At 44.4% G+C, this 25,916-nt stretch overlaps 1 protein-coding gene across 7 annotated transcripts in view; it reads left to right on the top strand.

Moving 5' to 3' along the window:
- LOC146081108 (sodium channel protein type 5 subunit alpha-like) overlaps positions 1-25,916 on the top strand; it is a 388,187-nt gene that overhangs the window by 108,362 nt on the left and 253,909 nt on the right. For all 7 annotated transcript variants that reach the window (XM_083189076.1, XM_083189080.1, XM_083189078.1 and 4 more), the window contains exons 2-3: positions 13,488-13,813; positions 15,571-15,691. In XM_083189076.1, the coding sequence (XP_083045202.1) occupies positions 13,538-13,813; positions 15,571-15,691 (397 nt within the window). In that variant the 5' untranslated portion in view covers positions 13,488-13,537. The remainder of the gene's footprint in view (positions 1-13,487; positions 13,814-15,570; positions 15,692-25,916) is intronic.

Raw genomic sequence — 25,916 nt, 5'->3', positions numbered from 1 at the left:
ACTGTTTGGAATAGGGTTTAAATTAGCATTATGTCTATGGTAATGATGATGTAATTTTGTATGAAGATTTTGAAAACCTGTTTGTGTGCCCAACATAGGTTGGTATTCAATCTATGAAGACTTTTTTGTTTTTGGATGTTTTTAGTCATATTTTGCCAATGCAGTTTTATTTTTTATGGACACTGCATTGCAGTGGCGTAAGTTCGCTCCAGTTGCCCGGAGGCAAGATATATATTGTGCCCGCCCCCCCTCCCCCACAACCTAATATATGTCTGTTCTGAAATTTATACTGTATGTGTTCAATCTATATCACTTTCTATATATGTTTGTATCTCTATATATATAGAGAGAGAGATAGAAAGAGAGAGAACACACATATTTCTCAGAACTCAGCCACAGAAGTGATATAATTGGCTTTCAATTAACTTATTTAACCTTGCAGGGGAGGACAGGTGCCCCATTGAGAGCAGGAGCCCGGCGGCAGATGACTCCATTGCCTCCCAGAGTTCTGCCTCTGCTGCATTGGCAAAACGACAAATTGACAAATTGACAAATACACATGGATCGGTGGATCTAAACTATGTCGGATTTTTAGACAGTTGAAAAACTTGGACTTTAATTGAAAAGGCTAAATGTAAATTCAACCTAAAATCTGCAAAAAAGTGCAAATTTTTCAACTGTCAAAAAATCCAGCACGGGTGGGAAAATCTTGTTTTGAGGTCTTTGTCATATAGCAGGAGAGCCTCAGCTATGGCTAGGGGATGCCTGACAATGACCATTCCCTGCTGTCGAACTCAATAAATAAGGAGTGTATCTGGTCCCTGGGTTGAAAATGTCTAGGTCGACAGTCACTAGGTCGACCACTATTGGTTGAAGGTGACTAGGTGGACACCTAAGAATGGCCAACATACCTTAGTTCAGTGGTTCCCAAACTTTTGTGAATCATGGCACCCTAGAGTATCAGATCTTTATTCACGGCATACTTAAGCCACAAGTTTCTTGAGAAACGTTATGTTATGAGGGACTGCAATTGCTTCTGTTTGCCCACATATTTTATGATTGGAACGAAGCCACCAGCACTAGTTTCGCCTATTCCAATGACCATAAATAATTTGAATTGGTGCTGGACCACCAACCCAGGGCTCCGCCAAGTGTCCTGAGGCTACCCAGGGTGCCACGGCACACAGTTTGGGAACCACTGCCATAGGTGAACAATGACACAAGATCGACACAAGTTTAAGGTCGACATATACATGTCAACACTCAAAAGGTCGACACAAGTTTTTCATGGCTTTTTGTTTATACCAATTTGGTTCATATTTTACTATCCAAGTGGGCATAGATTTAGATTATAATAGTATGCTGAGTGTAGCGAGCCATGCGAAGGGACGCGGTACACCTATAGTGTCCATGTCAACATATGTCAACATAGACTTTTGTTATAAAACTTCTGTTAAAATTTGGGTGCATAAAAAAAATGATTTGTGGGTAATTTCAGACCCTTTTAACTCCTTTTAATCAAATGTGCAAGCTTTAAAATACCTGTTCCAGTCATACAGCAGCCATATATACCCACATGTCCCAAATATTTTAACTCCGAAATTTGCACTTTCACCCTAATAGTGACATGTAATTAATTGACCAATTAAGGTAATTGAAAACCTCCAGTTGCATAATTAGTCATTAGAGGAATGTTCCAATATTTTTACCTGCTGTACAAATAACCATTTTTCCTAAGTTTGCACCTGATCTCCGAAAATAAACCGTGTTATTTCCCCTAGAACTTACCGTAGTTAAAATTCTCATCTCTAATCAATTACAAAAACTCTGCAGCTGCCCAAAATTGTGTCTGCCTGGAAACAACAATAATGCATTTAATTAAATATGCCCCTTTGAGTTGGCTAAGAAGTCAGTACCAATAGGTTTGTTATGGTGGCGAAGAGTATACGGAGACGGTTTTAACCTAGCACAATTGATGTAGAGACAAAAATGGCTCTGGAACTTGCGCTTTTATCCTCTGTTTGGTTTAAGTTGACTTATGACATAAATGGATCATGAAATTGAGGAGACATTGGAACTGTCTTTTGTGTTTGAAGAATTGTGTTCTACTAGTCAAAGCAAGAAAGGTACAAAATGCATTACATTAAATGCACAGGACAAGACAGTGGGGCAGATGTAGTGATAAAGTGGAAGCCAATCAGCTCCTAACTGTTATTTTTCAAAACCAGCCTGTTGGAAGCTGATTGGCTGGTGCATTATCACCTACTACTTTATTACTTCTCCAGGCGGGGGGGGGGGGGGTGTTTATGCCAGTTTTAGCTGGCGTAACGCCTTAGAAGCCTATGGGCTTCCCTTCGTGTCCCCCGCCGATCTGCGCCGACCCCTCTTCACCTGTGTCCGGGCAGCCTCCTGTGTGCTGCCCGGACCAGTGACCTCCTCCTCCCTGCACCTCTCCAGATGCAGGGAGGAAACGGGCCGAGCAGTAGCAGCCGGGTAAGGGTCCAGGGAGGGAGGAGGGACCCACCGCACATTACCGGCCACAAGACAAATTATCGCATATGTTAGTGCATGTGCGATAATTATTTCTGTGGTAGATCACGATGTGCGGTAGAGAGGGGCCATGGATGTTAGTGAATCTTGCTCAAAGTCTCCTTCACACGCCACAAGCATTAGATCCTACATGCCAGTTGTATAACCTTTGTTACATGCACATGGGTATTATGACTGGTGAGTCCCTGAGCACTCGTGTGTTAGCAGCATTACAAGGGGGGGCTATATGTGTATTAGGGCATTGGGAACCCCCGCCGGTCATCTGTTGGATTGGGGATTTTACCTACTGCAGGAAAGTCAATCTACCTTTGAGTAGGTACTGCGTGTGTGCCGTTTATGTGTGTTTGTATACTCAAATCCATCGTGAGACCATCATGTGATTTCAAAGAAAATGGTTTCACAATCGTCGCATGATCAGGGTCGTGTGTACCCAGCCTTAGACTCTGCAATAACTGACTTCTGTAGGGGTTAATTTTTAACTCCAGACTCTCCCTCCATTATGGATTCTTTGGACTACATTGATAAATGGCGAAAACATGCTCCACTTTTTCATCAGGTTTATTCATTATTTCTTTATCAACAGTTATTTATATAGTGCAGCAGATTCCGTTACGGTGTACAAATGTAAACAGAGAAAAAAACAAACTGGGTAACAACAGACAGACTATGAGGTAGGAGGTTCCTGCTGCAAGCTATAGATACATGCAATCGCCCATGGCTTTTACCTGTACACATATCCAGTTAGGATGTTGCCTCATAGATGGAATCTCTGGTAATTTCCCTAATCGCATTCTAAAATGTCTTGACTACTGGTACTGTAATTGTTACACTTCACTCTAGCACACAAAGGCCTTATCCACACCTTTTGTGACCATCTTGCCTGACTGGTCACATGACGCACTTCCAGGTTGGTGTTGTCATCATGGCCTTCTGTAGATAAAACTTCCACAGTTTGAAACTACAGTATGAAACGGTTTTGGGGGAATGGAGTTGTATAAAATAGTCCTTATTTTATAACTGTTAAATAAACCTAACTTTTAGGCCTGATTCACAGCTGCTTCATATAAAATGCAAATGGAGCAGGAGGTGTCTGCTTTTGCATCTGCTATCTGAGTCCGGTATCCAAATATGCAGCATCGGATCACCATTGCATTCATGGAAGCTTACTCAGACTGGCCAGGATCAGGAAATCTGCATCTGAAAAAGCAGATCTTGGGCTCTTCGCAACTGTAAAGATGGACGAGTTAGCTCCGCCCCTCAAACACCACAGTAAGGCAATAATGCAGCAGCTAAGGAGCGACTCTGAACATGGGTCCTGTATATGTGCAGACACCCAGTCATTGGATTTGTACATAAACCATCAAGTTTGTGAATAAATCCAAAATCAGGCCCTAGAGTATATCATATATAATTCATATAACTTTGTATGCCAGTGCCAGTGCCACAGTATTCACTCCATGCTGTCAGAAATGGGATACGTACGGTATCCCTGTGTTTAGAATACAGGTTTTCATAATCCCAACCCTGGCATCCTGATGTTGAAAATGCCATCAGTCCCGGACCCCAAGATTCCTAGTAGCGGCCCTGACCTCCCCATTGCCACGCAGCCTAACCCCCTCTCTCTGCAACCTAACCCTAACCTTCCCCTCCCCGCAGTCTAACTCTAAGTCCCCCCACTAGTGCCTAAACCTACGCCCCCCCCCTCCTCGGGTGGCCACTAGTTAGCCCCCGCATACTTACAGATTGGGATCCCAGCTGTCGTTATTCCGGTGTCAGGATTCTGACTCTGCGTGGTCATGGTGCAGGTGTTGTGATAGCAGTCAGGATGCAGTCATCGGTATAATGACGCCAGCATCCCGACCGCCGGGATGTTAACCGCATTCCGTCTGAAATACAGTATGTTCTCTGTGTGTGATAACCATTCATTCCGATGGTCATTTATAATGAGTAGAAAGTTTGCTGAAGTTAAAACTTTGAACAAAAAAAAAACAACTTGTGGCATTTATTTATAGATTCCTTAGTTATGCAAAACAAATTAAAAGAAGAAATATGGAAAGTTCTGTAAGTATTAGCATAAGGTTACCGAGATCAAATGAGTCAGGTTGAATCTTGTGAGTAGATAACAGTCATGATGTTGCTATGGATTTTAGACTTATTTAGGTCTGTGAGCATTTAATAGGAATGTTCTCAGCACTAACAAATGTTTCATGTCGATGTCTTGTTTTTTCAAATCTAAGTGTTCTTTGGACTTCCTTAATTTACTATTTTACAGATGATCCTGTTGCTATGGTTTTATAATAATTCTAATAACGCAACATCTTTCAACAATCTTTCCTAACATTATGTGGCAATATGATTTAGATTGGAAAGGGGGGTAAAAGCTTAGGTATACACTTGTACACGCTCTCACTGCAAGTTTACTGCTGAGAAGGACCCCCACAAGGGAGAATAGCCCCTGTCAGTCAGGATACTGACTGTCTGGCATTTAAACAGTCGGTATTCTGATGTCGGAGTACTGGCCGTAGGAATACCGACCGTCGGGCAGTCATCCGGCACCCGCTAAGTACAGTTTCAGCAAACATTTATACAAATATTCTAATGAATAAAGGGTCTGAGCATGTACCAAATGGTAATATGACAGTTTAATATAGACCTATGAACTGTAAACAGGGGTATAGCGGAAGTGGATTCTGATACCCTGGCCTGGGTCTCTTGGAGGGCACCCATTGCAGCTTGCAGCACTTTGCAGTTTCGATGTGTTGCGCATAGAAGAAAATGAATCAAAGTTTGGAGAGATAACATGGAGAGAGATAAAGTACCAATCAATCCTCTCCTAATTAAACACAGCCTGTAAAATGGCAGCTAGGAGCTGATTGGTAGTTACTTTAGCTCTCTGCACTTTATCACTATAACTTTGATAGTATTTTGTTTTCCACAGGGGGCATGGCCATGCCTGCTGTATTTGGCCACTCACCTCAGTACCTGGGCCCTAAGGATGTGCCAATAGAGAGTCCTAACTGTCCAAACAAACTTGGTTGTAGTAATTTAACCGCTTCAGTTGTATGCCTGGAAATCTTTCGGGGTCAACTGCACTGCCGACACTGGCCACCCCGGAGGATTTCAGATGTTCAGACCTGTTAGCAAAGTTGTGATTTTTGCAAATGGGCAAATCCATGTGCACTGCAGGTGAGACAAATGTAACGTGCAGTAACATGGGTGAGGCGTATTCAAACTAAAATCTATATTGCAGTGTAAGAATAAAGTAGCCAGTATTTACCCTGCACAGAAACAAAATATCCCCCCCCCCACAGATAACTCTCTCTGCACATGTTACATCTGCCCCATCTGCAATGAAGCATGTTTTTTTCCATCTGCAAAAATTCTGAATCAGGCTCTGATGTTTGGGGGTCTGTGCATGCACAAGTGCGAATTTATGCTTGTGCAGACACCGGAAACAAGCGGCCTCTTAGAGTTACACACTCGCTGGACTGATCGTTATGAGGAGGGAGGGACGGGGGTGGACGGCAGTAGGGACGGGGATCGCCCATGGGAACACCCAGCGTTTTATAGATGTCCCCATGAAAATGCTAGGCATTCCCATGGGTACGTGGGCGGGACAGTGTCGCCTGGGAGCGGACGGCTGACGTCACAGGAAGTCAGCTGCCATCTCTGTCTTCATCCTGGCACTCGCAGTCTTCATCCTGGCAACCGCAGTCTTCATCCCGTAACTTGCAGTCTTCATCCCGGCAATCGCAGTCTTCATCCCGGCACTCGCAGACTTCATCCCGGCACTCACAGATAAAAGTCAGTTTCCACTGACTTTTATTTGCAAAGCTAGGAGAAATCATTCAATGGTCGGCAACCATCGAATGATTTATTCTGCACAGGAAGCATGCAAGGGGAATTGTCTTCTTTACACACCCCTGTTAACGAGGGGAATCGTTGTCAGTGCCAGGGGCGGGCGGTGGGCAGCCAGGCGGTGGGCAGCCAGGCGGTGGGCGGTCAGACCCTAAGTGTGTACCAGGGATGCCTTGCTCAGAGTTCATCTGCACTGTTGATGCACCATCTGGCAGCAACACCCCCTGCCAAGGCAGTGGCGGTGAGTATTACTGGGGGCAAACAAACACCCTGGGAGGTGTGTTATTCCCCAATAAAAATCCCACCACTAACTGCTTGACGGTGTCTAAATAGATGATTTTCCATTATTTGAAAGTGTTTTTATTAGTGGTTATGTAATTATATACTCTTCATCTAACGTTGTGTCATTTACATGTCATACTTTGCAGTTATATACATATACAAACTTTATACCATTGCTAGTAAACAAATACTAGGCATTTTATTTATTGTATGAAAATGGGGCATCTTTGTAAAGCAAATGTTTTTATAAGCAAAACTACAAAGTTATGACAACACTGTAACAAGTGCGGCACCGTAACAGATACAAACATGGGGGGGTTATTCTGGTTAATTTGCACGGATGCGAATTCGCACCCTTGCGAGTCAACCAGAACCCGCACTGTGAATTGTGGTACGCCCGACCCCCCCTCGCAGCGGGTGTTCGCACGTAAAGCCTGCAAATGCAGCATGTGGGTGAACACCCACATCATTCGATGTCGCCGACCATCGAATGATGTGGAATGTGCACGCAGATCTAATTGACTCTCAGGTCACTTAGATTTTTGTGCACCCTCGGGAGGAAGTGGGCTGGCAGCTGACATCCGGTGATGTCAGCTGTCCGCCTCCGGCACCGGCGCCACGGCCCAATTACCATGGGATCACCCAGCGTTTACATGGGAACGTCCATGAAACACTAGGCATGCCCATGGGAGCGATTAGCCGCCCTCACACCCCCCCCCCCCCCGGCCGCACCCTTGGCCGCACGCACTCAGCATATGCACATGCGCAGAAATACGGCTGCGCATACGCCAAACATCGGGACCTGTGCGAACGACCGCTGGCTCCGAACGGAACCAGAATAAGGTCCATTACATGAAAACCATGTGCTGTAATTAGTTTTTGAAAATAAATGTAAAAGTATTGTAATATTTGTTTCTGTGGGATATCATTTATTTATTTATTTTCCCCTATAAAACATTGTTACTAATTTGCATGGATTCATTTTCTTTATCTGCATTCTTTAAATACATTACATTACATGTGTCTACATTCAAAGAAAGTTGCTGATATGTAATGCGCCACATTAAAGTATTTTGTAACGTAATCCTCTTAACTGCTTCCGTGCTAGAACGCAGATATTGTCTTTGTGAATGGATTAGTCATTAATTCTCTATTAATTCTCTAAAAACAAGAAACATGTTTGAATGTATTTTACACGTATATTACATTATGTACTCTTAGCAGATTATTTGCTCAAGTCTACTGTATATAGAATGTGGGCTGCGATAGCAAGTATTACGATTTAGCAGCTGTTCGCTGACAATTCCCAGCATGCTTAGCCAGCAGGTCGCTTAGTATGTTGCAGACATAGGACAAGTTGTAGGATTAAATCGAGTTAAGCAATTACAGAAAACCAACTCACATTTCCTTATATTATTGGGCGGCAGAGCAGCGCAGCTGGATAGCGTTGCTGACTCACAGCGCTGATTCTGTGTGTGGGCCTTGTGTGTTCTCTCATACCACTTTTACACCAGAATACCGGGTAGGACCCGGGAAATCGAACACGGGAAATTGCCAGGGCATGCCCTGCCTCAGACCCCATTTACACTGCAATTCAATCCGGGTTATTCCTGGGTAAGGCCCTTTCACACTGAAAACGGATCAGCCCTGTCTTTCCTTGCTGGTGTAATTAAAAATGGACCTTTGGGCTGTTTGAGATGAGGTCACAAGAAAGGGAAAAGGGAGGGAGTGGGTTCTGCTCCCAGCATTGCAGCAAAGATGGCAGACGGAGTAGCTGTGTTGCAGTTTGTGCTGTACTTTTCAGCAATTGAGAGTTTGAAGCAGCTTCTCACCACTTGGAGGAGGAGAGCACAATTCTTGGCTGAGAGGTCTAGATCTCGACACCAATATTTGTGCCGAAGGAGAGAGCGTGGTAACGCTGCTGCTGCTGCGCTGCTACATGTGCCCTGTGCTGGTCTCCAGCAGATGATCTGCCAGAGCCGCAGAAGCACCAATCAGCTCTTCGCGCCCCTCTACCCACCAAATAACCCGGATAATGACCATTTACACCACCCTGAGCCCCGGATAAGCCCCGTGTCCGACCCTGAACATTTGCCGGGTCAGATTCCCGGGGAACAGTACCCGTGTTATTTTTTTTCAGCCCATTTACACCATGCCCTGCCCCGGACTGGAGCGGCAATATCCCGAGTCCAACCTCTGGTGTAAAAGGGGTATTAATGGTATAGATCTTTGTGATACCCACTAGTAATACCCCTTTTACACCAAGGAATAACCCAGCTTGGACCCAGGTCGGACCCAGGTCAACATTGGTGTAAAAGGGATCAACCCAGGTCCAGTAACACTGGTCTCCTACCCAGGTCCTGACCAGGGTTGAACACTGGTTGGACCTGGGTCGTGGGCGGTGTAAATGGTCCCAACCCAGGTTGGGACATCCGGGTAGTGCTGAAGGGATACCAGAAGTGCTGGATGCCTTTCCACAGTGTGCTGCAGTGGAAAAGACAGCAGCCAGGAAGGATACGGGCAGTGCACACAGAAATCATAATTGGATGCAGTATCATTTATATATTTTTTTTGGGGGGGGGGGGGGGGGGCTGGGGGGAGCACATGGGAGATTCGGTCTGCTGCTGCAGGGGAAGGGGCTGGGGGAGCACTTGGGAGATGCAGCATTTTTATACCGCTATGTAGGCTTGAGCACTGAATAAAACTTTTTGAAAAATATTTTACAAAATAAACAAACCAACATTTTTATTTTAAATCATTGAGGGAAGGTTGGATGGTATCAGTCCTAAAATGGACATTTTTAATGTTATCCATAGGGAAAAGCAGTGCTGACCCAGGTTCAGTGTAAACGGCGCAGACCTGGGTCGACCTGGGTCACAGTGCTGTGTGGGTTATGAAGCTGGGTCCAACCCTGGAAACTCATGTGTTCAAAGACCAGGGTCCGACCAGGGATTTTGGTGTAAAAGTTGGCTATGGTGTTTATGTGACTGTGGTAGGCTCAGTGTTGGACTGGGAAAGGGCCTAATAGGGGAATGCAATAGAAGGGGCCCATGCATAAGGTGTGTGGTCATCCACTAGAGAGGCTGTGCCTAGGCATCATAGATGATTGCCTAACCATTAGGATCATCTTGGTGTATATTCTTTAGAAGCATACCAAGAACCCATGTTTCACAATACTACACCAGGTAACAGACCCTCTATAGAATAATAACATACAGTTGGAGTTAACAGCCTCGTTATAGTCATTATTAGGCTATTGGTGGTACCATGTATGAATTCTATGGGCCTAATTCAGGCTTGAACAAAGGAAAACATTTTTTCTAAATGGGCAGAACCATGCTGCACTGCAGATGGGCAGATGTAACACGAGCAGAGGAAGTTAGATTTGGGTGGGGTGTGTTCAAACTGAAATCCAAATTGCAGTGGAAAAATAAAGCAGCCAGTATTTACCCTGCACAGAAACAATATAACTCAAATCTAAAGCCTCATACAAACTGGACATTTTAGCCCAGTGTGTATGAGGTAGGGTGACCAACTCATCCCTTTAATCCGGGACACCTATTAATTACACAGGTTCTGTGGCTGGCTTTCACCTGGTTTGTTAATGCTGATATTAATATAACCAGAAGGCCAATAAGTGAAATGCGCAGTTTACGTACTCTTTCTGTAACTTGCGTACCCTTTATCCCTAGCTACGTGCGAACAAAGCCTAGAGCAGCGTAGCGGACCTTTTCCGTGTGTTGTACACGCTGGATCAGTACCAGTAATAGAATATCCCTTCGCAGTACTTAATCCCTTAACTGCGAATACCTTTAAAGGACAATGTCCGTAATAAACCTTTATGGCCAGATGCGAATGAGACTCGAGACAAGGATATAACAAAGGGAGGAGATAGATTCTCCAAATAGTGTATTTAGTCCCTAGCGGACAAAAGGGGGTTACAGAAAGAAGAAATACAGGATAACACGTGATACAATTCCCTTAACAATACTAATACAAGTCAAATACTACTAGGGGAAAGAAAACAAATCAGCCAATAAACAATATAAGAAAGCACAAGGAATGCAACCGTTTACCGTCTCATCAGATATGCGCAGCGCAGTCCGGTCGGAGCTCGCTATGTTCAAATAGAACTTTAGCCCGGTCAATGGTGAAGGGATAGATGCAGTGCCGAAGTGACTGAGCCAGCTCAGGGAAAGCTATTTTATAGGGTCCAAGAAGGGGGGGTCAAAGGCCGTTGCCATTGGTCAAGGGTTCGAATGTCCAGTCCTCAGTGATTGGAGCAAAGTATAAAGGTGCCCACACACGCACCGATCCCGGCGGTGCGATGCTATGCGATGGGGTACGCGCTCCCGCAGCACCTCATCGCACAGTACAAAAAGTATGTGCTGCACATAGTTTTTGTACTAGCTTTTTATAGCATAGCATCGCATCGCATGCACATCGCATGCACAAGGCATATGATGCGATGCTATGTGTGCTAGTTAAGCACAGAACGCACGCCGGGATCGATGCGTCTGTGGGCACCTTTACACTTGATTTGGATTGGTGCAGGGGGAGTGTACTTTGGTGTCCTTTGTGTGTTGGCATCTTCGTCGGGGTCGTAAAAAGCAACAAGAACCGGTTATAACTTGATTCCTTTGTCTCACACAGCTCTAACAGAAATAGTACATAGAATTATGGATTTTGTCCGTAATTATCGGACCTTATGAGTTGCGAAGTTTTCGCTACGACCGGAGTGCTGCGCATGAGAAACATTTATCAAACCTTTTAAGAGGACAAGTGGATATATGTTGCACATAGCAGCACATAGCAGCCAATTAGCCAAATGTATAGAATGTACAAGATAAATGATAACTACAATGTGACTGGTTGCTATGGGCAATACCTGCACTTGTAATCTTTGGGACGTTATATAAATATTCCCTTAAACTAATTTATAGAGATTAAACCCAACAGTAACACAGGTGGTCAAATCTGGAAAAAAGGAATGCTGTTACCCATAGCAACCAATCATCAGCAATAATTTCACTACATACGGTGTAGTAAATCAGAGTGTTCCTTGCTGATTATTTGTTAGGTTGTATACACCTGCCTGATTTTATGAAGGACTAAAGCCCTGTACACACGCTTAGATTTGCTTTAGATTTGATGTTAGATTACATTTTCTAATACTGTAGATCTGGCATTAGATTATCCCATTCGATTTGGTATTAGATCTGTACTTTTGCATTCGATTCGATTTCGATTTCACAGTGTAGGCACAATGTACTCATTTGATTTACTGGATCGAATTTGAGATTTCCTTGGCTGCACAGTAGATTTTTCTATTCGATTTTGAGAAAATGGGAGCGCGCATCGAATCGAATGCAGATCGAAAGTGTCCTAAAAACCATTCGATGTGGATTCGATTTTGCTTCTATAAGCAAAATCGAATCGAAAACAGTGAAAAATCTAAGCATGTGTACACAGCTTTAATGAGATCTCATCCATCCTTCATTACACTGTACTGGGTCACGGACATCATTTTTTGGTTGGCTGTATACCAGGGCCTATCAGGAAATGTAGCATGCCACCTGTCTGAGCATGCAATAGTGCGTACACACTAGGCAATACGGAGGAGGTGGTTTATGCTTCCAATTAGACACTTTGGGGTAATTTACCATGATGGGATTTCAATTGAAGATGGGATGTTGCTAAGGGCAACCAATCTACTTATTATCTATTTAGCACTTTCTAGTAGATACTAGATAGAATTTGATTGGTTGCAATGGCAACATACCATCTTCAATAGAAATCCCATATTTACACCTTTTTGCTTCTCCAGAGGCATACAGCATTATATGCAGAAATTGTATCTTTAGACACGCCTTGTACTTATTCTGGATGTATCCACACTCATTATTAATATCATACACATGTGAATCTAAATGCAGAAGTATTATTATTATATGACTGCTTTTACTGCGCCTATTTGTAACCATCCAAGCAAACCTGCAAACGGTCATGCAGTGCATTTGTACTGGCGCATCTGTGCCGTCAGCGCGCTGCTACCATAGACAAAACAGGCACATTTGTTCCATCAGAAATTCACTGCGTTTCCGTAGCTACAGTGATTAAATGGTGTTTATGGTTTTTGCCCAAAAAAATACATACTGTAATACAGAGAATATTTAACTATTTCATACCTTTTTGATGTACAGTATAGTTTGCTACTAGCAACATTGTATATAGTCGGTATCCGGACAACGCGTAGACAACAAAAAAGGTCAACAACCATTAGGTCGAGACCATTTGGTCGACAAACAAGAAGGTCGACATGCAAAAAGGTCGATTTTTGGGGGACTGTCGACATTCCCCACGTCGACCTAATGCATGTGTCGACATTTTTGCATGTCGACCTTCTTGTTTGTCGACTTAATGGTGTCGAGCTAATGGTTTTCGACCTTTTTGTTGTCTACCTGTTGTCCAACACCCATATAGTCACCAATAGTTCCTTGACTGACAAATGATATTTCACTAATAATAACTGGGGTTTAAAGAAAGTGAAAGTGTGTGACACAGATATGATGCACATTATTCCTGTATAGGGTAACATGGTCCTGTGTGCAGCTGTTTGGGGGTGAGAATGACTATCAGTGCCCATCATTGTCTGTCATCCCAGTGACTGTTCTTCCCGTACTTGTATTAGTCAGGAACATTGAAGCTGACACATACAATCAGCCAGGGACGAGTGACATGACCTGCTCCTTTTGGTATCTGAACTCAATTTGTCCCCTTTTTGTTTTATGTTACAGCTGTTTCCAATGCTAAGTAAGAATTAGCGCAGAAGGAGCAGGATGAAAATATGGCAGTCCTGTTGTTGCCACCAGGTCCTGACAGCTTCCGCCGCTTCACCCCCGAATCATTGGCTGCAATCGAGAAGCGTATCGCTGAGGAACAGGCCAGAAGCGCCAAACAGGAATACAGAGAAGGAGAGAACAATGAGAACGCAGAGGAGAAACCTATGCCACATCCTGACTTGGAGGCTGGCAAACAGCTGCCTCGAATCTATGGGGACTTTCCATCACATCTCATTGGACAACCCCTGGAGGATATTGACCCTTTCTACAAAAACCAAAAGGTGACAGCATCTTGAGGTTTGATCCAATCTTGTCCACAGAAGAAACGTAGTCCAGGCGTGTTGTGTATAGTAGACACATTTATTCTTAGAGTTCCACTATGTATTCAATACAACTTAAAATTCATCTGCTCTGTTATCAGGACCATTAGCATATAAACTGCAGTTTTCATTTTCTTTTCTTTTTTATGTATAATTTTTATATACAGTATTTGTCTATCACAAATTAGGGGCAAATACACTTTTTGTGTTTCTTGCTAATGGTAATTTTATTTTTTGAATCATGATATCATCTCTGTTATTAGCTTGCCCCCCACCCGCACTTCCCCGTCCCTGTGCAAGTCTGCAAACGCGTATGCAACCCTGCACACAGGGGGGAAATCATTCAACATCGAATGATTTTCTCCCTGCTCATAGCACTGAGTGAGCCAGGACTCTCTCAGCGCTGCGAGGGCCGTGGGGAGAAGGAGGCTGCTGATGATGTCACCGACCCTCTTTCCTGCATTTTCTGGGAAACATCCAAAAAATATCTAAAATACCACTGCCTAGCAAGTCAACCCAAATCAGACCCCATGTGTGTAGCATGGGAAGTAATCAGTTAACATACTTTATTTAACAATAACACAGTACGAACAATAAATATATAAAGAAGTATGGATTGCATTATAGTATTAGCTTTTGAGGGATTTTTTTAATTTCTTATATTTTGTACATTCACATGTAACATTCACTAAAGTGGAGAACCTTATAGAATATACGACAGATGTCACTAAATATGAAAGTTTGTGTCTGCCCAGCAGGTTTACCATACAATGGGGCAGATTAAGCCTGGCAAGGCGATAGAACACAAGCCAATTAACTCCCAACTGTCATTTTCAAACACAGTTCATTGGCTGGTGCTATATCTCCTTTCACTTTATCTCCACTTTATCTCTTCTCAAGGCTTAATACATGTGCCCCATTGCTTGGTGCACATAATGCACTTGCATACCAGCTGGCACTGACGGGATGCAGTCAAAATCCGGATGGTCAAATTACAGACGTCAGAATACCTACAACCATTGACTGACGGTCAAAATACTGACATTTAAAATCCCGACATGGTCAAAATCCCGACAAGGTCAAAATACCGACATTTAAAATCCTGACAAGGTCAAAATACCGACATATAGAATGTAGACAGGTGAAAAAGTCAACATGACTTTCGGTCGACAGGTCGCTAGGTCGACATGGGTTTTTCACTTTTTTTTGACCCGACACGTGCAGACAGGTGGTATAAAGGGAGAATAAAATAGTGTGCCGAGCGCAGCGAGGCACCATGCCTGAAGCGAGCGATGCGAGGGGCTGCGGTTGACTTCCAACTGTGTCCATGTCAACTGTGTCGACAATCGGCTAAAAAAACTGTGACAAACCCATGTCGACCTCGCAACCTGTCGACCGAAAGTCATGTTGACTTTTTCACCTGTCTACATTCTATATGTCGGTATTTTGACCTTGTCGGGATTTTAAATGTCGGGATTTTGACCATGTCGGAATTTTGACCGTCTGTCAATAGCTGTCGGTATTTTGACCGTCGGGATTTCATACCGAATCCGCACTGACATTAGCCACTTTGTAATATAACTTGCATAGTACTGTTATGCTAATGAGGGAAGGATTTGGGGGGGGGACAAAGTAAAGATTACATTGTCTTGAGCTACAGGCTGTCCTGAATCTGTGGCAATTATTTCACCACATTGTTTTTCTCTCTTTTTCCCTAGACCTTTGTAGTACTAAACAAAGGAAAGACAATCTTCAGATTTAGTGCCACACCTGCTTTGTATATAATTAGTCCTTTCCATCCTATCAGAAGAGCTTCAATCAAAATTTTGGTACATTCATATCCTTTCATGTTAAATGACATTCTGTCGGAATGGCTGACTCGTCATTGTGTGCTGTATGTTCCCCAAAAAGTCAGCCATCTGCTGTGTATAGAACAGAACAAGCTTAGCAGCAATGGCATAAAACAAACATTAACAGCATATACTGTGTTACACATTCCATGAGTATTCTATGCAATTGTGTCCCTAACCTCTTAGCCTTATTTTATGGGTAATAGGGACTAGAGGTAACCTCTAGTCCCTATTACCCATTGAATAAGGGGGAGCCCCAGGCACTGGTTGCCAATGGTTCAGAAGAGGGGGCGGACGGCTTTGCATAGCGCAGCGCTACGCAAAGTCGCACTCAAAGCCACTCATCAGCTGGTATTACCAGCAGATGAGTGGTTTTCCCGGCGATGATGCGGGAGCGCAATTCACCACTCATTGCCAGGCCATACACACTGGGCGGCTTTTGAGCTGTTTTAAAAGGCTTTCAGCTCACAATCGCCCAGTGTGTGTAGGCCTTTACCTTCCGCCGAAATGCTGCCTGCTTCCTGCTTATAAAAGAGAATGAGCTGCAAATAGCAACGAATGAGTATAAACGCTCAGCCTGTGCTCCACAAAAAAGAGACATAATTGCTGCAGGGGGGAAGGCAGGTAGGGTAGGTGCCAGCTTAAAGCAAGAGGGAAGATAAGGTGAAGAACAAAAGGTAAATGGCCCCTCCCCAGTGGATAGGCCATACTTAAGGAAGGGGGAGGATGGGGGTCATTACACTCAGAAGCAACCCCAGCAAGGATCATCCAGCAGCAAGAAATGGAACCAGAAATTATGCTAAGTATCTATTTATTTACAAGTATTCCTTCTTATTATTTTACTTAATCTCCTATTCGGCACCCTGCCACCCTCTATAGTCGCCCGTCACAAACTCCCAATGTATGTTATGAATTCAATAGTCAATGCAGCATACACAGGTTCTGGTTCTGCCTGGTCACAGTGGTTCTTGTTCTGCCTGGTCACAGAGGTTCTGGTTCTGCCTGGTCACAGTGGGCATTATTGCCATTGCTGCTCTCTTATTAAGCATCTGTCCTCTCTCAGTAATACCACATACTGTTTGGGCAACTTTCCCCTAAGGAATAAAGGCACCTTATAGGGTTTGTACACCAATTACCTAACAGTACAGGTGGGATTCAGGGCAGGAGTAGTTCAATGCTGCTTAATAGGAGGTTACTACAAGGGACAAGGCCAAAATATAAGTACTTTATATATATAAGGGATTTAAGATTATACTCCCTGCAACCTTTAGCAAAGCAGCAGAGAATTAGGCCCAATGGAGACAAGCAAGTTTAAAACAAGTCTCATGATCCCCCCCCCCCCCCCACCCCCTTAATGAAATTACTGAAGGCTTGTTTACATGACATAGCAGGGGGGATTTTCTTTGATAGAGATGATATCGCCTTTCACCCTGCATCTACTCCTCCCAACATGAACCATGAACCAGGCTGCCTAGCAATGGAATACAAATGCATAGTTTTGTACAGATAAATGTTGGAAGAACTGAATTGTTTTTTCAGTAACATAATATAATATTGCGTAGCAGCGTTATAATAATGTAAGAGGCAGAATGCAAATATGGGAATGCATGGTTGCAAGTGTATATTTATAATGTTAATATAATGCAATACAAGGCAGGATAATTAATATGGTGGCACATTTCTCAGCGTGCAAGGCATCATAGGATTATAATATACAGTATTAGAAAGATGTTGCTGAATGGGGGAATGATATATTGTATCAGGTTAAATTAAGCTGCATTCAGAAGTATAATATGGTGTTGCATACAAAAGAGTAACTTCATTGTTACATGTTATATGTACAATCATAATGGTAGTACATGATATCAATAAGTGAATTCATTATGTTTGTGCATGTTTAGCATTTTACTTTAGTATTAGACTGAATGTTCAAATATTCTCTGTAAAGCACTGCGCAATATGTAATGGGTATTATTAATAAGGGCACAGGGAGGGAACCATAGTTCTGATAGCAACTAAGTTTGCGGTACATGCATGGCCTTCGCATGGAAGAAATATTACTGATGCTGGGTGCAAAGGTAGATGGATCCTTTAACAGATAAGGCAAAATAAATAAGTAAATAAATAAATAAAAATGGGTGTACGCATAATGTTCCCTCCAAGTCTGGCTGTTGTTACCCAGTTTGTTTTATCTCGGTTTACAATTGTAAAGCACAATGGAATCTGCTGCGCTATATAAGACCCTGTAACGGAATCTGCTGCCGCTATATAAGAATCTGTTAATAAATCAATAAATAAACCGCACAGCACAGGTAACTGCTCAGTGCGCATTAGCTTGCCAATTAGGTGGAATGTGCTGGAAATTCTGACATGGAATAAGCAAAGCAAAATAATTATAAGAAAAGCTGTGTCATTTTATGTAACTTGGGTAGTAAACCATCATAGCTGCAATAATGACAGGGATCAGAAGGGTGCACGCAGACATATGCGCAGTGCACCTGCCAGCAATGTGGTGGCTAATACTTCTAACCTTTATGCAAATACGAGGGATAACAGCCCCTTCAACAACATGCTAGCAGTTTAGCAACCCCAATTTTCATTAGGAAATTGGGTTCTCTGTTTAAGCTTAGTACAAGTTCTCTATCATGGTCATTTAGAACAAAGGTAATGAACTATTTACTGAACAAGCTTAGTGAAGTGTCTAATGTCAATGGGGCTTAAGGGGACGTTACAAATTCCATGGGGGTAGTTATCAGCGCAAATTCAGTCACTTGTATATGGATAGAGGCAGTTTAAGAAACGGAAAAAGGAGAATGCATGGAGGTGGCATTATAGGATTATTGCTCAGGTTTGGGAGGCTGCATGGTCCGACGTATTTACACACAGTACAAACTAACATGCTTTATGTCACCTCGCAGTGCAACCCTTCTTCTTCCACATGCAGATGCCTAATGATCGGAGGAGGCGGGCAGGCTGATGACATGGACGGACACTGTGCTACGACAATGCAGAAAGCGTAGTATGCAAAAGTACTCTTCCTTGACAGGAAGGAGGGGTGAAGCTAGCATGGCCATTCATGGGGCCCCAGGAAAGAACAAGTTAAGGCCAGCATGGAGGAGGTATGAGGTACCCGGCATGCAGGCAAGAGGAGGGTCTGCTACTGGAGCTGTCCCCAATAATGCTTCACATACAACAGCACATACAGCACCAGGGGCCAGTACTGCAAATACAGGCACGCATGCAGACACTGCGGCAAAGGGCACCCAGCAAAGGAATGCTACAAGAGATCAGGGGGTTACACAGCGCCTAAAACAGAATGAGATCAGCGCAATAAGTAAGGCAGCAACCCCGATACAACTAAAAACATGCAAAAATGGCTAGGATGGTACCACAACAAAGAAGATGCAGAGTTTCTGGAAAAGGAACCCACTTTACAGCAGCTAGTAGTGTCCCCCTTGGGGGGTAGTACCAAAAAAGACGCCTGGAAAATTCATATAAATACAGCACATGTCATACCCGGCAGGAGGGTCGGTAAACGATGCTATAGAAAAGCAGCAGTGCAGCGTGGCTTACCAGTCTTTTGAGGACGTGCTCAAAATAGTGCGCAGCTGCGGGGAAGTGGCCCTTATGGGGAAGATAGATATCGAATCAGCATTCAGGCTCCTTCTGCTTCACCCCCAGAGTCAAAGATTCATGGGCCTCAAATTTGAGGGCAGTTATTTCATTGACCTATACTTACCAATGGGCTGCGCCATTTCATGCGCTTTCTTCGAAAAATTCAGTACGTTCCTGCACTGGTGCGTGGAAGCAGGAACAGGCAGTAAGACAATGGCACACTACTTGGGCGACTTTCTAATGGTCGGCCAGGCTAATACCGATAGACGCGAGCAGCTGCTCAAATCCACCCAGGCGCTATTCCACACAGTTGGGGTACCAATAGCAACCGAAAAAACAGAAGGACCAACAACAAGGCTCTCCTACCTAGGCATTGAAATAGACACCTCAGACAAGACGTTTAGGTTACCAGAAGACAAGGTGTCCAACCTCCTGGGGCAGATTAGCGAGCACGCAAGGGCAAAAAAATTGACACTAAAACTGCTCCAATCATTGCTGGGGTCACTAAACTTTGCGTGCAGGATGATCCCTATGGGCAGAATCTTCTGTCTCAAACTGGAAAGGGCCACAGCGGGGACAAAAAGGGGCATCACTTAGGTAACAGCAGAGATTAGAGAAGACATGCTCATGTGGGAAACCTTTTTCTAGAAAGTCAATGGAGTAAGGATCCGGCTGGCACCACCTGTGCCAAACAAGAAGTTACACCTATACACGGACGCAGCAGAGTCATGGGGCTTCGGAGATTACCTAAAGGGAGAATGGTGCGCGGCGCTGTGGCCCCAGAGCTGGGCAGAGGAGGGGCTGACTAAGAACTTGCTGCTTCTGGAGCTGTTCCCAATAATAGTAGCAGTTGAATTGTGGGGCAGCAGGTTAGCCAACAAGGAGATAACTTTCTGGTGTGACAACTTGGGGTGGTGCAGGTGGTCAACAAGGAAAGGCCTCCTCCCCGCCAGCGATTAACCTGATCAGGCACCTGGTATTGGGGTGTCTGCAACACAACATTAACTTCCGTGCCAGGTGTAGACAACAAAGTAGCCGATGCCCTCTCCAGGGGAAAATGCGAAGCCTTTAGGGAGGCAGCACCGCAGGCTCAGCTGCAAGGTTTAACCTGTTCTCATCACTTATGGCAGATTGTGAAGACGAGGTGTTACCACAACAACAGGCAACAAAGGTCAGAGCACAGTATGGACAAGAACATAGCTCGGTCACAGCCATCTGGGCAGAGAGTAAGCTGGGGACTAGGACACCAGCAGGCATTAGGGGACAGAAAAACCCATCAGACTAGAGTCCAGGGCGAGGTAGGGTCACGGTAGGGTGGCGGGCTACGGTCCTAGGACCTAGCGTTGGCGGAAGTACTGCGGGCCAGCCAAGGTGGGCGCCAGGCCTGGCGTCGGGGGGCAAAACGGGATCACCCACGGGTACAGGTCGTCAGTTGCGAGAAGGGGATCCCGGCCCCCCAGGCGGTTACATGATTCAGTTGATAAGGGCTGGTGGACCGCAGTGCTATCTTTGCCACCCAAATTAAGTAACAGTAAATCTGAAATCAAGTTAATAAATTGTGACCATTTAATTCGCCAAAAATACTATACTCCGACTGGTTATTTCAGGTACAAGGGGAAGGTTACAAAAGGGGAAAGAAGGGGAGGAGATGGTGCTTTGGGTTCAAGGTTTGTTGACTGGTGAGAGGCATCAGGCGCTCAGCGGTTTAAAGAGAATGAGCTGCAAATAGCAACGAATGAGTATAAACGCTCAGCCTGTGCTCCACAAAAAAGAGACATAATTGCTGCAGGGGGGAAGGCAGGTAGGGTAGGTGCCAGCTTAAAGCAAGAGGGAAGATAAGGTGAAGAACAAAAGGTAAATGGCCCCTCCCCAGTGGATAGGCCATACTTAAGGAAGGGGGAGGATGGGGGTCATTACACTCAGAAGCAACCCCAGCAAGGATCCCACCCACCCACCCCAAGAGGAAGAAGGAACAACATTAAGCAACTTCAAGAAGGCAAAGCAACAGACGGAAGTACTGCAGACCAGCCATGGTATGGCGCTAGGCCTGGCGTCGGGGGCGGAAGTACTGCGGGCCAGCCAAGGTGGGCGCCAGGCCTGGCGTCGGGGGGCAAAACGGGATCACCCACGGGTACAGGTCGTCAGTTGCGAGAAGGGGATCCCGGCCCCCCAGGCGGTTACATGATTCAGTTGTGAGAAGGGCTGGTGGACCGCAGTGCTATTTTTGCCACCCAAATTAAGTAACAGTAAATTTGCAGGAAGGGGGTCATTACACTCAGAAGCAACCCCCCGCAAGGATCCCACCCACCCACCACAAGAGGAAGAAGGAACAACATTAAGCAACTTCAAGAAGGCAAAGCAGCAGACGGAAGTACTGCGGACCAGCCATGGTATGGCGCTAGGCCTGGCGTCGGGGGCGGAAGTACTGCGGGCCAGCCAAGGTGGGCGCCAGGCCTGGCGTCGGGGGGCAAAACGGGATCACCCACGGGTACAGGTCGTCAGTTGCGAGAAGGGGATCCCGGCCCCCCAGGCGGTTACATGATTCAGTTGATAAGGGCTGGTGGACCGCAGTGCTATCTTTGCCACCCAAATTAAGTAACAGTAAATCTGAAATCAAGTTAATAAATTGTGACCATTTAATTCGCCAAAAATACTATACTCCGACTGGTTATTTCAGGTACAAGGGGAAGGTTACAAAAGGGGAAAGAAGGGGAGGAGATGGTGCTTTGGGTTCAAGGTTTGTTGACTGGTGAGAGGCATCAGGCGCTCAGCGGTTTATCCCTTTTCATTGTCTTTCATAGCTGCCAACATTAACCATTTTGGAGGAGATAGGACACCTCCCAATCTACCAAATTGCACTCCCACCACACACCACCCAAGCTTGTTACACACACACACACACACACACACACACACACACACACACACACACACAGAGTTATCCAATTACCCAAAAAAGTCAGAAACATATGCATTTCCATGGCCACAATCCGGTGAAATATGCATACTTACGAAACAAAATCCCCAATAAGTGTCAGCATTGGTGCTAATCGCCTAGCCCCAGATGGGTCAATTAGCCAAGGTAAATTGCTGCAGCTAATTGGATACCGCCCATAATCTAAATTTGTAATCTTCATGTGACTGTGCAATTTTTCAATTGTCAACCTGAGTGGAAAATATTTTTATGTTGTCTAATATTTAATTCCCCTTGTGTGTAATTAAACAGATCACAAGAGAATATTTATTTTTGCTGGGGCAGTAGTTGTTTATTAATACCCTGTGTAGCACTAGCCTTGCATTTTAGAAAAACGTATGATTCTGATGGACATACTGTAATATTAGTTTGAACTAAATTCCCCCAATATTAATGAAAGTTAAACATCTAATATTGATGATATTTGATGATGATATTTGATATTGCTATCTAAAAGATAAATCTCATAAAACTGACATGTTTTTTTTTCCAAGTCAAAATTGAAACAAAAATATGTCCTTTTTCAAAATTATCCTACTTTGTGATGACCATTTTGATTTTAATATTGATTATAAATTTTTTTTGGTCATGCTTGCATGAAATAATAATAGTCATCACATCACCTAGTGATGGCTAACCTTGACACTCCAGCCGTTGTTAAACTACACATCCCAACATGCCCTGCATCAGTTTTAGCATGGCCAAAGAGTAATACTGTAGCAGGGCATGCTGGGATTTGTAGTTCAACAAACAGCTGGAGTATCAAGGTTAGCCATCACTGTACTATCCATTATGTTTGCAGTATAACACTACAGGCAGCAATGGACAGTTCATTACGCAAAGACGGATACCTCTGAATTTGACTGTCGACATATTGACTGTCCACCTATTCGGATGATTAGGTGGACAGTCAATAGGTCAACACTAAAAGGTCAACATTGACAAAATGTCAACATTTACTAGGTAGATACTGACAAAATGTGGAAATGGCAATGGTCAACATGTGAAAAAATGTCAACATAAGCTTTTCATGTATTACTTTTTTCATTTTTTGGGACTTTTTAATACTTTACCATCCACGTGGACACTGAATGGAAACAGATAAGTGTGCTGAGCACAGCGAACACCATGCCTGAAGCTGGTTGAGCAAAGCCAGCCATGCGAGGGTACGCACTGCATTAATTGGGGGTCCATGTGCTCAGGTGTTGACTTTGATACCCCAAAAAACTGAAAACTCATGTTGAACTTTTTAAGTTTCGACTCTTTCCATGTTCACCATTTGCTTGTGTTAACCATATGCATGTCAACATTTTGTCAAGGGTTGACTTACTGCATGTCAACCTTTTGTCCATGACTAACTACTGCATTTTGACTTTGTAGTTCTTACCTGTTGACTGTTGGCTCTTTAAGCCACATTCCTCTGTCGGCATCCCTAAATCATTTGCCATATTTGCTGGGAGTTATTTCTGTATCCATTATGTGGTTTATGCCGGTGACTGGAGTGCAAGCAAAATGCTATAGTTTTACTTCATCTTGGTTACCTAGTGTGTCTGAGCCCATAGAACGGGTTTGATATGAAATCCCGGCGGTCGGAATCCCGGCGTTCAAAATCCCGACAAGGGGGGGACGTGGATCTCCCCCCCCAACCTGGCTCGCTGTGCTCGGCACACTAGTTTATTCTCCCTCTATGGGTGGACAGCCATAGAGGGATAAAGTGTTGGGATTCCAACCACCGGGATTATAACTGCATCCGCATAGAACAAATACTGGTACTTGTGTATTATAGCGGCGCCCCCGATGTGCATCGTACGATGAACGCATCGCATCGCATGCCATGTACCGGATGGCATGCGATGCGATGCGATTTTGACCCCCTATACGATTAAAAATCGTATAAGCACCCTAAAGGGTGCTTTTGAGCACCCTAATGGGTGCTTACAATGTTAAATGCACCCCCACGCCACCCCCCCACTATAAACGTGAACCCGAAGCGAGGCGAGCGCAGCGAGCCCGCGAGGGGCGGCGGTATGCGTCCTACGACCTTTTCATACCCCCACTATCCACGTCGGCGTGGAGTTGAGAATAGAATAGTGTGGCGAGCGCAGCTCGCCACCGAGCCCGAAGCGTGGCGAGGGGACGCGGATACCTTCACAGGTAATCGCGTCCCTTCGCGGCTTTCACAGGTATCCGCATCCCCTCGCCACGCTTCCGGCGCGGTGGCTCGCTGCGCTCGCAACACTATTCTATTCTCGACTCCACGCCGAAGTGGATAGTGGGGGTATAAAATGGTCGTAGGACGCGTACCGCCGCCCCTCGCGGGCTCGCTGCGCTCGCCACGCTTCGGGTTCACGTTTATAGTGGGGGGTGGCGTGGGGGTGCATTTAACATTGGAAGCACCCATTAGGGTGCTTATACAATGTTTAATCGCATTGCATCGTATGGCATTGTATGCCATGTACAATGGCATACAATTTGAAAATTGTATGCCATCGCACACTATCGAACGAAATCGCGTCGCATCGCATAACAACGTATGCGTTATGGTATGCGATGCGATGGGCGCCGCCAAAATACACAAGTACCCAAATACTGCAAACTTACATTTAATATTTTTAATATTACACTTACTCATGCCTGGTGGTGGAGTATCAGGGGGAAATTTACTAAGATGGGAGTTCTATTGAAGATGGGATGTTGCCCGTAGCAACAAATCTTATTCTGTTTACTATCTTCATTAAGGTACTGAATAAATAATAATAATAAGAATCTGATTGGTTGGTCTGGGCTCCCATAAACTACCATTTTAGTAAATGTACTCCTTATTCTGGGGTAGATGTATGAAGCAGTGATAAGGGAGGAGAAGTGGTAAAGTGCCTGGTACATTATCACCGGCCAATCAGCTCCTGACTGTTGAGTTACAGGCTGGTATTAAAAAGGAACAGTTAGAAGCTGATTGGCCGGTGATAAAGTACCAGGCACTTTATTACTTCTACTCACTTATCACTGCTTCATACATCTACACCTCTGAATCATAAAAGCAATCTAATTGTGCAGGGTCCAATAACGTGACACCTAGATAGAACTGCGACACAGACTCACTGACAGGATAGACAAAAACACAAGCAAGATTAAAGGGCAGACACACTGAAAGTGGTGGTAGATAGGGATACAGTTCAGACAGACACACTGACCAAGCACTTCCTCCTTTCCCTGCAGATCAAGCAGCTAAAGGTTCCCTTCCTCCCCAAGGTGGTGACCTCCCAATGACATAAAAGTGATTGGTCTGTTCAGCCGCTGCCTTGAGCGTCACCTCTCCTCTGCTTACAGTTCAATGCAGAACCTGCAGTATATTTATGACAGAGACTGTATATATTTGTTTTCTGCACCTACTGTAGCAAAGGCTTTTTTCTAGACCCCCATAAGTTAGCGAAATGATGGAATGCTGTTTTCTGCAATATTTCATCCCCTTCTTGTTTAATTTAACTTTTTTTTTTATATCTTTGTTTCCGTTCCTGTCTTCTGTTCTGCGAGACCTTTGACAACCCTGCTGAAGTCCAGCACGTTATTACTCCTTTCATGTTTACTTGAATGAGAATGATATAAATCACATTTAAACAACAAAAAG

This window comes from Crinia signifera, chromosome 5, assembly GCF_055691185.1.
Source record: "Crinia signifera chromosome 5, ASM5569118v1, whole genome shotgun sequence".
Lineage (NCBI taxonomy): Eukaryota > Metazoa > Chordata > Amphibia > Anura > Myobatrachidae > Crinia > Crinia signifera.
The sequence above is the reverse complement of the archived record's forward strand: the minus strand, read 5'-3'. Positions and strand labels throughout refer to the sequence as shown.